Source organism: Drosophila persimilis, unplaced genomic scaffold (assembly GCF_003286085.1).
Source record: "Drosophila persimilis strain 14011-0111.01,24,50 unplaced genomic scaffold, DperRS2 tig00000000-arrow-pilon, whole genome shotgun sequence".
NCBI lineage: Eukaryota > Metazoa > Arthropoda > Insecta > Diptera > Drosophilidae > Drosophila > Drosophila persimilis.
Window position 1 is genome coordinate 10,343,237 of NW_020825288.1, and position 15,069 is coordinate 10,358,305.

The 15,069-nt window shown below is 46.5% G+C and overlaps 1 protein-coding gene and 1 long non-coding RNA gene across 4 annotated transcripts; one reads left to right on the top strand and one right to left on the bottom strand.

Moving 5' to 3' along the window:
- Positions 1 to 518: 518 nt before the first annotated feature.
- Positions 519 to 3,513, top strand: LOC113567342. 3 transcript variants are annotated; one of them, XR_003409415.1, is made up of 3 exons: positions 519 to 800; positions 2,393 to 2,462; positions 2,736 to 3,513. It is a non-coding gene; the product is annotated as an uncharacterized LOC113567342 (long non-coding RNA). The 3 variants fall into 3 exon arrangements; XR_003409416.1 differs by lacking the exon at positions 519 to 800 and adding an exon at positions 1,815 to 2,206 and having other exon boundaries at positions 2,267 to 2,462; XR_003409417.1 differs by lacking the exon at positions 519 to 800 and adding an exon at positions 1,815 to 2,206.
- Positions 3,514 to 3,594: 81 nt separating this feature from the next.
- On the bottom strand, positions 3,595 to 14,733 carry LOC6588626 (hemicentin-1). Its single transcript, XM_026994862.1, has 17 exons — positions 14,571 to 14,733; positions 13,039 to 13,276; positions 8,825 to 9,445; positions 8,428 to 8,747; positions 8,166 to 8,369; positions 7,921 to 8,072; positions 7,439 to 7,583; positions 7,220 to 7,350; positions 6,965 to 7,124; positions 6,187 to 6,356; positions 5,994 to 6,117; positions 5,779 to 5,939; positions 5,450 to 5,591; positions 5,262 to 5,385; positions 4,820 to 5,175; positions 4,547 to 4,755; positions 3,595 to 4,434 (listed from the first exon to the last, which is right to left on the bottom strand). Exons 3-17 carry the CDS (start codon positions 9,193 to 9,195, stop codon positions 4,195 to 4,197), a joined length of 3,009 nt encoding a protein of 1,002 aa, XP_026850663.1. The 5' UTR covers positions 9,196 to 9,445; positions 13,039 to 13,276; positions 14,571 to 14,733; the 3' UTR covers positions 3,595 to 4,194.
- Positions 14,734 to 15,069: the final 336 nt, after the last annotated feature.

The window sequence follows — 15,069 nt, forward strand, 5'->3', positions numbered from 1 at the left end:
GAATTGTTGCAGAATTGATGTTGATGTATGTATGTATGTATGTATGTATGTATGTATTTATGTAGGTACATCATCATTGTGTGCTCACACAACTACACACTCGCTCATAAGAGAGTACGCATATGAGGGCGGCGTGTCGACCGCACATGGACACACCACACCCATACAGAGAGCGGATCGGACGGCGAGCCGCTCGGCAATGAATTGATGGTTATTTTCAAAAATCCAACGACTGTCCACGCGATCACTGCACAAATCAGTTGTGGAATCGCCCTCGAGCGGAAAAGTTCTCCGCGCTCAGCCGCGGACTTCAGATCTCAGATCTCGGATCACGGATCTCGCATCCAAGATCGCGGTGTGCATGGGATGCGCCACTTCTCGGAAATTCAACACGAAAAAAAAAAACAAGACTGTGCACCACACCACATACTTTCCCTGCTGCTGTTGAACGAACATTAAAGCACAAATATTTAAAAAATATAATTGCATACGAGTAAATACATATGTACATATGTACATACCTATGTGTATGCATATGTATGTACATATGCTGGAAACAGCGCCTACTGGCGCTGGTCAATTCTCCGAGCGGGGTTAAGACCCTTCGAAGGCGCGATAATCGCAATCAACGTTTTCGTCGTCGAGCTATACAGCGGCAGCGGTGGTGACGGCGACGGCAACACCAACGATAGAATGGATGACTCTCCCTCGCGTGCGGAGCGGATCGGATCTCCCACTCTTCCACTCTACCACTCTCTCACCGCTCTCCGACTCTCCATTTTTCCGGAAAGCAAAATATGGTATGTATGATACGACTGCGAAATGCGAAATGTTTCCACATTATTTTCGTTATCTCCGCTCGGAAATTGTTCATTAACTTAATGTTATTCTGCAAATAAGTACAACATATATGCATTGTCCATCTGTGCAATATGGGGATGGCTCAGGGAGTAGAGCTCAGTGTCTTTAAAAGAGCCGCAAACACACACTTGTTCCCTTAGCTTTGGCAACTGACAGTAGCGTGGAATATAATTTCCATTTTTAATTAATGCAAAGAAATTCTATATTTATTAAATTAATGGCAATACTTAGTTCAGAAAGTGCAGCAGTTATTGAAGAAGAAACAGTTTGCCATTTTGAATATTTTCATATACATATATCACACTGAATTATGTGTAAAGTACTCAAATGAGCGTCCGTTAATGCAAATTAAGATGTACTCGAATCTGGGCTCAGAAATGTATAGAATATAAAATATAAAATACAATCAGTGTACATATCTTGTAGTAGAAGTGCAACAAAAGCTGCCGTTAATGCAACTCAGGAAGTGCATCAGATTTCTGACGACGACAATTGCGGCTGCTACTGTGGCTGCTACTGTGGCTGCTACTGGATTCACTTAACTAAGTGTTATTGTGCTCTGATTAATCTATGTATATTCTAATTTAGACGATGAATGCATTCAGGCAGCTGTTTATTGTACTTTGTTTGCGCATCTTGCGCCGACAAATTGTTGCACATACGAGTACGAGCTTGTGCCCCGAACTCGGGTCTGCTCTGGCATTTTCTGCTTTTTTGACAAGTACTTGACGCTTGCCCCAGTAGTAGCTGCAGCAGCGGCAGCAGAGCAGCAGAGCAGCAGAGCAGCAGAAGCAGCACTCATAACCGAGAGCAGCGACATCGCAGCGGCACAATAAGACTGCTTCTGCACATTCGCATTGTGTGTATTTTTATTCGTTTAAATTCAATTGACTTTGAATGCTCCAGCAATGAAGGCAACAACACACACAGGGCACGGGCACTAGCACGGACAGGGACAGAGCCGGAGCCGGAGCAGATGCGACGTGGCCGTTGTCGTCTGTCACGGAGTAAATTTGAACGCTGTCGGCGAATACGGGCATCGGGCAACGGAAAACGAATGAGGGTCAATTAAGCCAATTTAAATTTAATAAACTTATGTATTATGTGCAAGAGGTTACTAGCCATAGCAATATGCCATCCGTATATGACTTGCAATGATACATCTACACATCTACGTACATATATGACTACTCGTACATACACAGGCGAACGAAGACCCGAAGTGGAGGGGCAATAATACTCGTATTTTTCTATTTTTGGGGAGGGTAGACAAATGTAGTACTCGTATTTGACGGAGAAGGAGAAGGAGATTGGATACAGATGCATGACACAGCTGCCACAGAAGGTTAAGTATCGTTTATAGATATTAATAACTCAAAACTAAACGATGAAGTGCATAGTTCAGAATACATTACACAACGGACGGATGCTTCGAGCTGTCAATTGTGAGGGATGCTGTGATGCTGTCATTCCCATCGATCCACCGATCCAGCAGAAGAACCCATTCTAACTGATGTACATATCATTGCAGAGATCAGATCAGAACAGCAGTTCAAGGAGGGGTCACGGCACGGGAAATGAACAGGCACGGGAGATCGCGGGTGAGTATATTTTGAGCACTTACCTTGTACATACATATCTTGTGCATTTTGGCGGTTTGCTTTCCTAAGTACTAGTGCCGCAGGAGTTAGGTTCGTGTCCGCAATACCTCCTGCTGCCCAAGTGCTTATTAAAGCGGCGGTGGTCCAACAGTGAAACGCAGTGTGATTTAGTTCCATTTAGTTATAATTTAATTGTATTTAATATTTCTCCTAATAGTTACAAAAACTATGTTTGACAAATTATACTAATCTTTGCATTTCTGTTTGTATTAGGTGTACTTCTTGGCAGAAAGTCTCTAGCATACATACATACATATTTATAAGTACATATAAAGTATACCATCCTCCCGCTGGAGAGGTGTCCGGTCCAGGTGGGGAAGAACACAGCTGCTCTCTTCCGCAGAATAATTCAGACGAGGAATCCCATCTCGGATCTCGCCGAAGATGTGCACATGTGTGGTGGCCTTGCAATTGTTCTATATTATAAATGCTTAAATTACTCCTAGATGGGGCAACAACATTCATACTCGTAGAAGCGAACAACATATATCCCTCACCATTAGTTATGATCTATGTATATATGTACAGTTGTCGAGTAAATTTCACGGAGAATTTTCTATGTGCTGTTCTGTTCAGTTCTTCCGTGCGTTACCATTTTGAGTCCTTGACAAGCGAGCTCTAGCATGCTTCTATATGTGTGTTTAATCATGTATGTACATTGCACTTAGACCGACACTTAGGGCTACTTAGGCCTAGATAAATACAAGTATGTGGTAGCTACACTTAAACACTTCAGTTAATCAAATTGAAAATCAATAGGTAATACTTTTATAGAGGATATGGACATGATATTCTCACAAATGCGACTCCCGCAGAACTCTGCCGGGTCTGGAAGAGTGCAGGTCCTGTTTAGATTAAATGGATACAAGTTTATATGTTTATTTATATATCATGGCGTAAATTAGTTGCAATCGGTTTGCTCAGTTTTGATCAGGGTTTGGCGCGCAACATTTACCTCGACCTCGACTTCGACCTCGAGACCGAGACCCCGTCCGGGGAAAGCGGGTTAGCTTAGCCTTAGCCTGGTTCAAGCAATGTTAGGCGGGAGCACAGTTCTTTTAGGATGTCTGGCGATATGTTAAGTTGACAGCGTGTTTGGAACCTCATGTCGGGAGAAACATATATATATGTATGTTCGGTTGGGGACATGGGGTGCGGATATGGCATTGGGTATAAAGATAAACGATATGTTCTTTAGAAGTTTTTTCGTTCGTTTCTGATCTACCAGAATGTTTCGATTTCTGCTTCCGTTTCACTTTCGAGGGAGTTTTTAGTTGCAGATTCAGCTTTAGGTTCGGTTCATGGGATTAGACTTAGGTACAACAACAGATGACAACAACTATTTACAAAACGAGTGTATTCGTCTACACTTTTGGCATTGATTCGATGATGAATGCAATAAGTACACAAGATGCTTACGAGCTAGGAGAAGTCTTTCCTCAAACCATGCGAATAAATACGTCTAGCTGCTAGGATACGTTATTCGTTACGTTACGGTACGATATCAATGCATTAATACAGTTCCACTTTGCTCTCGATAATATGTTGCTTTTGCTTTTGTTTTTGTTTTTGTACACTCAGAAGTAAGTATAGGTATATACGAGTACGAGTACGGTATGTAGCATTTGATGTATGTATAGATGCGTGTGACTTGTGTGTGTGTGTGTGAAGTTTATATACAACTTTCCTGTATACGATTGGAAGTGGTGACTATCTCGGGCCCGGTTCGAAATCGGTATTCGCTCAGCGAGGACGTCACCGATGGATGGTTCGGACTGAGCAGGCTGACCTCCATGGGCTGCGGTGTTAGGTGATATGAGGATGAGGGCGTCGATGTGCTCACACTGTAGTTCTGCGTGCCCAGCGGTGGACTACAGGTTGTTATGCCCTTCCTATTGAGGGTTGCATAGCTCTGTTCAGGCGAAAGCGGGGAAAGAGAGAGGAAACCAGAAATGAGATGACACCATGATTGAAGACCAGATCCCAGCCCATCACCAAAGTCACCTTGAATCTCGGATACTTACGATCTGCTTGCTGGGCCGAAAGGTGTAGTGCAGCACCTCGTTGCCGGAACTGCTCATCAGCCCTATGCTGGACAGTCCCTCCGGCGCGCCCACTGCCTCGCAGCTGCCCTTCACCAGCTCCGTCTCCCGGACGTAGTCGCGCTGCATTAGGCGAGTCGAGGGGCTGGCAAAGCCGGGTGGCGACACCAGACTTTTCAGTGGACGTTTTTCTAAGGATCAGGCGCATTTTACTTACGGAACAGTACGGCCTGTGATGTGATTATGACCACTTACCATACTGATTTGGTATAACATCGGGATCTGTGTCGTCTATATCGACCTGATCGGCAAGCGGACTGTGCCGGGTCCGCGCCGTCGAGCGTAGCGTTTCGCTGCCCAGGGCCACCAGGCCGATGGGAGAGCTCCCTTTGACCCCGTCCATGCCGACCCCAACGCTTACTTCCCCCAGGTTGGCGCAGTCGACCGCGTTGCGATTATCACAATTAAGGGGCAGGAGGCTGTGATGCGGCTGGTGGTTCCCCTGCTCCGGCTGCCCGCCGTGCGCACCCGGATGCAGTGGGTCCAGCTGGCAGTCCGCCGGAATGCTCAGCTGCGTGTGCTTCGCAACCTTCAGGTTGTTGTCGGTGCGCCTGCAATTTAAATGAGGTCATTAAAGCAAAGCCAAAGCCAAAGCCACACCGATTAGCCATTAGCCATTAGCCATTAGCTAACGCACCGATTAGAGAACCTCCTGTAGATGGCAGCGAGCATGATGCAAAAGATGGCAAAGAGGAGGCCACAGAAAAGGGTCAGACCTGCCAGGAACGGCGACAGCGGCATGGAGAGACCCGTCGAGGCACCTGTGGATCCGCAATTCAATTATTACAAGGCAAACTCCAATTGAAAGCACTCTCATAGTCTCACCCGTGAACTTGGCCACCCCCTTGAAGTTGATGTCATCGATTATGGTGGGCTCGGAGCGACCCTTGGCATTGACAGCGAATATTACCATCCGGTAGGTTGCAGCCTGGTCCAGGTTGTCAATAATAAAAGTGACCGGAGTATGCTGAATAGAATGAAAAACGAATTGCGAAATCAAATAACAACTTGGGTACCCTATATATTCCGGAAATCATGTGTTATGTATCCTGTTAATATTATGTGAAAATGTATCTTTTAAACCGACATTGCACTTTTAAAATATCTTTTCAGTTTCAGAATAGAAAAATGTGAACTCCCCTTACTCCGCTTACCGAAACTGTGATATTCCTGGCCAATCGCAAGGTGTTTAACTCGACCAGCTCCAGCATGAAACCCTGAGGCAAGCCACCATCAAATCCCTCGATGCAGTCGACTTGCAGGGAGTCCACCGATTGATTGGTCACCGAACAGTTTTGCAGGGGAAAGGGCCGACCTGTGGGTAGAGTTATGTTGAGCCCGTACAATGTAGAGCCTGGTCGGTGCTTACCCGCTGCGACAATTTGAAAGACGCAAGGACTCTTCTGCATGCCAATAGAGTTCTTGCCCCAGCAGGAAATTGTGCCATAGTCCAGATCCGTGCTGGGCGTGTAGTTCAGTCGCGACATGCCAGTCTGCAAGGGAGCGTATCGATAGCGTATCGTGGAGCGTTCACTAACAACTCTATTAAGTGTGTGGCTTACCTCAGTGGAGTGCAGGCGAGCGGGCAGCTCGGTTTGCTCCCCCGACGAGTTGAAGGTCCAGTGAAAGGAGTCGGCGGGTGGCGAGGCGTCCACCTCGCACTTCAGTGGCAGCGTCTCGTGCTTCAAGGCGCCCAGCAGCTCCTCGTGGTCGGTAGCACAGATGGGGGCGTCTGCCGGAGACGAATAAATAATTAGAACACTTATTGAAATATTTAATGCCCTATTAGGGTGGCCGCGAATAAATCTCAATATGCAAGCGCCTGTCCTAGCCACCAGCCACCAGCCACCAGCCGCTCGGTCTTTAAACTGGCTTGAATTAATTTCGAATTTGGCTCCAACATTTGGCCACTGCAATCCCTGCCGCCTGTCTAAGCCCTGCCTCCTCTTCTGGTCATTTGGAATATCATTTGGTGCCAGTGCCAAGGCAATGCATTCATTGCGCCATAATCTTGGTCATTAACGTGAGCTGAGTGGGCTGAGTGGGCTGAGTGGGCTGACGGAAAGGGCATGGAGGTGGTGGCATGGTATGGAATGCTGAGGCTGACACACCTACTGGGCTTTTGTTTTTGGCTTTGGGCCAGAACACAGCAGTAGAATCCGAAGCCCCCACTCTAAATACATTAAGAGCCATTCAAACTCAAGGATTAAATTGGAAATTACATAGACGTTAGTTCAAAGCCAAACTTTGGTGACTTCGAGCATGGTGAATGGTACGGTGATAGGGGATGGGGATGGGGATGTGGCCGAGACGGCCGGGATTTGGCTAGCGTTTACTTACAGCGTATGCGCAATGTGACCGGATTACTTGGGCCTTTGCCCTCAGAGTTGACAGCGAGGCAAGTGTAGTCACCGGCCGAGGCACGTGAGACGCTCTGCAGCACCAGCGACTGATCCGAGAGGATGACGCCGGCGGAGATGTTATGCTGCAGCTCCTTGCCCTAGATATTCGATATATGGGTATGGATGGCATAGAGGTTGCAGAGTTGAGAGGTGAGTTCATCAGAAGGAGGATAAATATAAAGTTTTCGCTTACGTTGTGGAACCAGGACATCTTGTATGGTTTGGGATTCGATTGAACGACGCACTCGAAGTACGCGTCGTCGCCCTCTTTGATGTCGTCCGGGTTCAGGGATGAGCCAATCTTCAGCGTTGTCGTGGGCTGGACTGTGTGGAGGACAGAGATATGTTTTCCCAATTAAGTTTCACCCTCTCCTTTTCAGACTCGCTGTCTCCTTTCTCCTTCAGCACTTACAGTGGACAATGAGACGCCATTTGTCCTCGATGGCGCTGCCGTCGATGAATTGATTTTCTGCCCGACATGTTAAATATTTGCCGTCGTCCTCGCGTCCGGGCGTAAACGTCAGTATACTTAGAGATTGATTATCGGGTTCATTAAACTAAAAAAAAGAAACGCAAACAGAGTCCATTAGGAAATGAATAATGAAACGGAAAGAAAAGGAAACGAAATGAAACAGAAACGAAAAGAACGGCAAAGAAAGCCAAGGCCAAGACCGAGACCGAGACCGAGAAATAAGCGAAAATGAAAACGAAAATTGTGGCAATTATAAGCAACGCACCAACTCTTCTACCCGAACAATATTAATTTGTGTTTAATTAATGAGCCCGAGACTTTGTGCATTCGAAATGAGTGTTCAGCTCCGCTTAACTTAACCCGAATCGAACCAACCCGAACCGAACGGAGCGAACCAGAATGGAACTCGAACTGGAACTTACGTTCTTGGTGAGCTTTTTGAGTTGTTTACTGCCCTTCCACCAGGTGATGAGAGCGGGCGGCTTAGAGCCGGAGCTCTTGCACTCAATGTCGTAGGTACGATCGGCGGAGACGAAGCGATCCTTGGTGAGTATGTGCACCGCCATGGGTTTCACTGGAAACAAAACGAAACGAAAAGGTCCCTAGTAAATAAATCCATACTTCTGTGGCAAATACTGCCCCCTGTGCCCCCTGTGCTTCCACTTACGATTCACATCCAGTATGACGACCTTGTTATTGGGTGGCGTCAGGTTCGTGTTGCTGGCCACGCACACGAGCCGAGAGTTGAGATGCTGGCGGCCCACGTTGGGGTAGGACAGGTGGTTGATGGTCTTGCCATCGGGGCGCTGTTCGAAGGATTCGTCGATGGCCGTGTTGTCCAAGTACCATGTGACATTGGGACGCGGTCGACCTGGAGACACACGCAGCGTAGAAATAAGCACATTCAGAGCTGGGGACAGGGATCTTACCGCCTGAGACCTCGCAGGACAGGACAATATCGTTGCCCTCATTGAAGGACTCCACATTGCTGGCCTTTTCATGCCTGTTCTGGCCATAGATGATGGGTCTGTCTGGGGGCACGATGACAGTTAGATTTATCTTCAGATTCCTCGTGGGCGAATTGCGAAAATCGACTCGGCAGCGGTAGACGCCCTCGTCCTCGATGCGTATGTTGTCTATTTTCAGCTGGGCGGGGTGGGTGGTGCTGCTGAAGTGGGCGCGTGTCCCGAAGGCCAGCGGCGAGGACCAGAGGCGCGCCTGGCCGAACTGCCGCCCCCTCACATCGAAGCTGCAATGAAATATGATTAGTCCCAGGCCCAGGCAGGGAGAGGCTGCATATGAAGCCCGCTGGCACCTTCCACTCACTTGTAGATGGGCTCGCCATCGCCCTCGCGGAACCAAAGCACCATGTACACGGCGTCATCGCGTTCCAGCGGCGAGATGTCGCAGGGAAGCATGGCCTGCCGGCCCAGCACACCCTGCACCGATGTCAGCGGCACCGGTCGGTCCAGCTCCTGGATGAGCTCATCGGGCTCTAGGTAGGAGGCCCGCACTTGGCAGGTCTCCAGCGTAACCAGCAGGAGCATCAGGAGCAACGGACCAATGGCCGTGCCAATGCCAAGGCTCCAGGCGAGCGAATAATGCAGCTTCAGTCGCCGCCATCGGCTGGGAGGTGGATGGGGACGTGGCTCCTTGCGCTGCTGGCACATTATATCGATCGTTGCCTCGGGATGCATGATAGGCTTCTGCTCTTCGCTTTCTTGTTTACTGAAAGTTGTCGCTTGTTAAGACTCTGTGTCTGTCTCTGTGTCTGTCGCTGCCTCTGGCACTGCCTCTGCTCATATTTATCGAGTGCTTATCGCATTTTCATCCATGTTTTCCGCAGTCAGAACGGCCGTCGTGCACTAGCACGCCCAGCCAGTGGAGTGGAGTGGAGTGGAGTGGAGTGAAGTGGCGTCGAGTGAGGATGATTGGGATGTCCTTTGGCTGCATAATGCAATAATTCAATTCATTAGTGGATAGGAAGTGAAGTTCCATTCAGGAGAAAAAATGAGAAATATTTTTTCAGTTCATCTCTATTGCATTTTCCCTTTTACTTCTCTAAATATCTGCTTGTTTTATTCAACCCATAACATTGATAAATAAGTATTCTCGTCTCATACAAACAGATCTAATAAACTGGGAGCTCGGACCTGTGTATATAGTATCTGAATTCATAACAAAATACATGCAACTCCAACTACAATAAATAAAATGTAATCCAATTCAAATATTTGTGCAGACAAACATTTGAAATATTTATGTACGCTTCATCAAAATAGCAGAAAGAGGTTTGTTTTTCACAGATTTCGCAATTTTTAGGACATATAAGCTTTACAATACAGGCTGTTTATTCAATAAATTGTTAATTTCAGGTCTTTAAATTTCACTTCATCTAAGAGACAGTTGAATCAGTTGAGACAACAGTTAAAGAATGATAAAGAAGGAATGGAATCCACTCTGGTGGCAGCAAACCGAGATTGTGCTGCATATCTTGAGGCGTTTGGGAAAACTTCAATCCATGGAGGACTAATTATCTCGCTGAGTATAAATACGGATACGACCCCAAGGCATTCATTATCCCAGATCCAAATGCTCAGTCAAACTTCATTGGGCCCGATCCAAGGGCATTCATTTGAATATGTGATTGTTTGCCTTGTTCAGCGTGTCCATTGTGTGCGTGGCCACAATTAATAACCGCTGTCAATTCCAATCATTTTGCCAATAAATCAAAAGTATTCTCGAGAACAATGCCTGGTATCAACTGGCTGGCTTCAATACTTCCCACACGATTTCGCGAGTATTATGATTCTCTAAAATAGCCAAATAAGTGTTTCTAGCCGTTTTATTGCTTGGCTGTTGCAGGGGAAACAGTAAACTCGGCAAATGCCATTTTCTAAATATATTCATATTTCTACTCATCCAAAGAATGGGGTTCTGAGCTCATGGCCAGGTCGGAATTCATGACGCATCTTCGGTCGACTCGCCAATGACTTCGAGTATACTCGAAGGTGCTCGCCGGCACCTCTCAATCTCAGGCTGTCAACGTAATATCTTTAAAAATGTGAAGTCATTTATTTGGCACATGGCTGGAATGGCCAAAACCAAAACCAAACAAAACTAAGCCAAAACTCAAAACTGACAACATCATTCGCATAGAGACAGAGACAAAGACAGAGACAGAGACAGAGAGAGGAATGCAAGGCAGGTTCTGGTTAGGAAAGTAACCATGATTGGCCTGGTCAGTCGCAGTCGCAGTCAGAGTCGTAAAAGATGATGATGATGGCCGGAATCTGTCAGAGGCAGAAGCAGGAGCTGCCTGGGGGAAAGGGCTATCGCATCAGCATATGGCCGAGTATCCCGCTTCCCCTGCCCAGATCTGCCCCTGATAACAAAAGAGAAAAGAGTTATGGGTCTGTTCGTAACGAATATCCGAGATTCCAGGCTTGTGGCATAGCTCATGCTCATGCGTCCACTCAAAGTTATGGCCATAATGCCCCTTTATGGCCTTTTAATGTTATAACTTAATTAATTATTACGATATTCCATTTCCCCCCCGCCCTCAGAGAAAAATAACCAACAACAGCATCAATAAATGCTGTTCATAAATATGCCTATGAATGTGATAGACAAAACACTTGGCCCACAAATACAAAACAGACAAATCTGCGGCAATAGGCATAGGGCTGGGCTTTTTACAAATGATACCCTCGCGAAGGGTAGTACCATTTTGTCAATAAATTCTCCTCCAGCAAAGAGTAATCTCGTGGACTATTAACATTATGAGGTTATCCAATTGTGACCAAATTGGTATTGAGGTGTAAAACTCTTTATAAAAGTGGGGTTCATCTCTTCTTAGATTAGGACAGTGACTCTGAATTCTGATAATTTTCTATTCTAATATATTTTTTAGACTTTTAATCATTTTTAGATTTTGTGTGTGCTTATGATGGCTATAATACTCCCTTTTCAAATCGAAGCCTATAGTTGTTTCCATTTGTTTTAAGTTTTGGTAGTGTTCTATGTAAAAACTGTTTCCCCATAAAAATGTTACGTCTAAGCCACAGCTTACTGACTCTCATGTATACAAAGATCAACCGTGGATGAGGGAACAGATCAAACAATATTTGGATGAATTTGAAAGGGCATTTGGTGGCCTTCTGTGCCACTGCTACGAGTATCTCTTCTACTGTTGGCCAGTTTTTGGTCATTCCAAGCCAACGAATGTATCGAATGCTGGACAAACTGATCGCACCGAACCAAACCGGTTATCTCAATGAACTTGAATTCCTGCTCATTTAAAATTCATTAGTTTTTATCTGTTTTTATTGCGACAGAGAACAAACAATGGATGCGTTGATTTATTAATTATTTATTTTCGTTTTACTTTACAAATAATGAAATTATGCTTCCAGCGCAGACAATGCAGCAAAAAAAGCCAATGTAACGCAAACAAAGCGATTCTGTCCGATTGTCTGATTGAAGGTGTCGCAGAGAATAAAACCCGGGTAAACTTGAGATCTAAAATGCTTTAAATGGAATTGGAATTCACACTTGCAGTTATATTTCCCTCCTGTGGTCGTCATCATTCGGGGTGCTAAGCGTTTTCTAATGGACGCAAATAAAGTGGCTGCTCCTCTTACTCCCATATCCAGATCCAGACACATCGGCAGCAGTCGTAAACTTGATTTCTTATGCACTCAACTGAGGGGCCCCATGGGTGCTTTGTTCTCACATGGAGGTGCGAATTTTTCAACCCGAAAGCAGATCAAAGATATTTGCATGTTGGCCCCAGCCGGGCCAGAGCACTCCATCTTTACCTCCACCTCCACCCAGCACTTCAATACAACTAACCATAGAGATTGTCTCTTGTCTCGTGCCTCGTGCGAGGGGTGTGTTTCCCCAAGGAGGGCTTCAGGTATTAATGGGTATAAATAACTCTTTGATGGGCAGCCGGTTATGAGCGGCTGCGGACTTTAGTTTGTTTGGTTAGCTGGCCATTTGTACAAAACACCTTAGCTTCTATACAAAATATGACAAGAAATCAACCGAAACCGGTTTCGGCTTTCAGTGTAATGTGATTTCGTTGGGAAACAACACTCGGGGAAAAAACGGAGAAAAAACACTGAAAAGTGTACGCCATGCTTAAAATGCTAAAAGATGTTTTCGGCTCGAGTGCCTGGCGCTGGGCAGGTTACTGCCTGCTGACTGTTGCCGGTTGCTGTGGTGTTGCTAATTAAGATTACAGACATCGATACTTTTCGGAACGCAGTGGCACGTTCAGATACATACATATACATACATATGTAGGTACCTTATAAAAACGTTGCCAGAAGGCAGCTTGAGCAGATAGCTCCCCAAAGTGCTACATCAACGCCCAGTGACAGTGGCAGCGGCAGCGGCAGCGGCAGCGGCAGCTGTGAGGGGAGGTGAGGTTTGGTTTGGTTTCCTCTTGGCTTATTAATTATGTAGCTTAATTTGCGATTATGCAGATATGCATGGGCATAAATTTCGGGGAAATAGGCGGCCAGATAACTCACCTGCTAATGTATGTGCATATAGCCAAATGATTCCATTCAATATTCCATCGCGCTCTGTCCTAATGGATCCACTGTTTTATTTTATTTTCTTCTCTTTTTTCTACTTGTTTTCTGTTCTGTTTGGTTTGGTTTTGCTTAGTTTTATTTTATTCCGATTCCCATTTCGATTGGGCTGCTGACCAGTCTTCTAATGAGGCCCAGACACGCCGTCTGCGCTGAGCTGTAGCTGTAGCTGGAGCTGCGATGAAACCAGAGATAGATGTTTCAATGAAACTTCAAGCCAAGCTAACTTCTTAACGAGCCAACACTCGGACTGCCCTCCAGTCCAGTCCCACTCTGATTGCACTCTTAATTGGTTCGGATTTACGTTCACACCTCTGTACTGTCCGCAGCTCAGTTTCGATTTCGATTTGGATTTCGCCAAGCGCACACTATCCGCACAATACAGCACAATAAAGCATACAATACATTTGTCATGTTGCCAAGTGTAATCAAGTGCCACTAAAGATCTCTCGAATCTCGCTCGTTTTGACAACTATTACCATAACAAATCAGCGCGCCTGCCGGTGACAGGCCAATTGAACCGCACCGCATCACACCGGACGGCACCGCACAGTACCACACTGCGAGCGAGGACAGGAAACAAAAATATTTACACGGCACTATCGAAGGGCTGACTGCTTCTGCTTAGGAGAGTGGTAGGAGAGGAGTAGGAGACAGAATACGACGGAGAACAGAGCATTGAGGACGTGTCGGAGTCGGAGTCGGAGTCACCGAACAACAACATTGGCGAGGACGAGCCTGTGTGGGAAGAGGCTCTGAGGCCCGTGCCCGTGCCCGTGCCCGTGCCCCTGCCTGGGCTATATCCTTGTGCCTCTGTTCTCCTTTTTTATGCCACAGTCGTAAATTCCAATTATCGACGAAGTCGGGGCACGGCAGCGCCTGCGAGAGCGACAGTGACAGTGGCACCACAAACCGAGCAATGAGCCTGCCGAATGAGGCAGATTGGAGGGGAATGGCACGGTGTGGAGTGGAGTGGAGTAGAGTGGTGTGGAGTGGAGCGGATTGGTTTCGAGTGGTACAGGGGCAAGGGAATTTAAGCGATTTCCAAAGTCAGGCTGGGCTACTACTGTTTCCGATAGTTGTGGATTTTCACAAAATTTATTCGATTTTTTGAGTAATCCTTGTGCCGCATCACATCAGGTAATGCAATTGAGTTACGGCTTCAATATTCGGTTTTGATTTCCGTTGCCGGTACGATACGATTGTGCAAAAATACCGGCAAACCGAACGAGTCCGAGTACGAGTCGACAGACTCTTTCACACTACGGGTACGAGTACGAGTACGAGGCTCAGGACTGGAGGCTGGAGATGGGATGGTTGGAACCGCACTTTGGTCATTGGATACGTTTGGTATTAACGAATCATTTACATTTATCACTCTCGATGGTTTCATTAAGCACTTCAGCAAATCCTGTATCCGAATACAATGCCAGCACCAGCACCAACACCTGTGCACGCGCTCTACTCACATATACGAAGACACACGGCGGCGCCTGTAGGGGTACGAGCCCGAGAGTGCGTGCGAGTGGTTGTGTGTGTGTCTGTGTGTGTGTGTGTGCGAGGGCCGCTTTAGATGGATACCCCGAAGCGAACGGATTGGGCTACATTTCCACTTGGGACGCTCGCGTTTTCCGTTTTCCGACAGCAACTTGTGTACCGTTATAGCTTCGCCCGAAGAATGCCCAGAGTTAGTCGTTGCGTTGTCTGCTTTGATTTCTTTTCGAAATTCGAAAAACGAAACCCAAGCAAAGAGAGCGAGAGAGGAGCGCGCGTGGCCGAAGAGACAAGCATATGAAATACGAATCTGAAGAGAGCGCTCGCTCGAAACTTGGCACACGATATTCGAGCTCAACAGCAGAGTGGAGTGCGGCATTTCGTAAATTGTAGGCCGAAGCCGGACTATGCCATGGCAAATCTTTAAAGCCAACAAAAACCAGACAACAAAACGGCAACTGACAAATTTCCACC

Coding starts and splice junctions, on each gene's coding strand:
- LOC6588626 (XM_026994862.1), bottom strand. CDS start 9,195: ATGCATCCCGAGGCAACGATCGATATAATGTGCCAGCAGCGCAAGGAG. Junction 6,357..6,964: donor GGTCACATTGCGCATACGCT/GTAAGTAAACGC, acceptor CGTCTCCGGCAG/ACGCCCCCATCTGTGCTACC. Junction 5,592..5,778: donor CCAGGAATATCACAGTTTCG/GTAAGCGGAGTA, acceptor CATTCTATTCAG/CATACTCCGGTCACTTTTAT.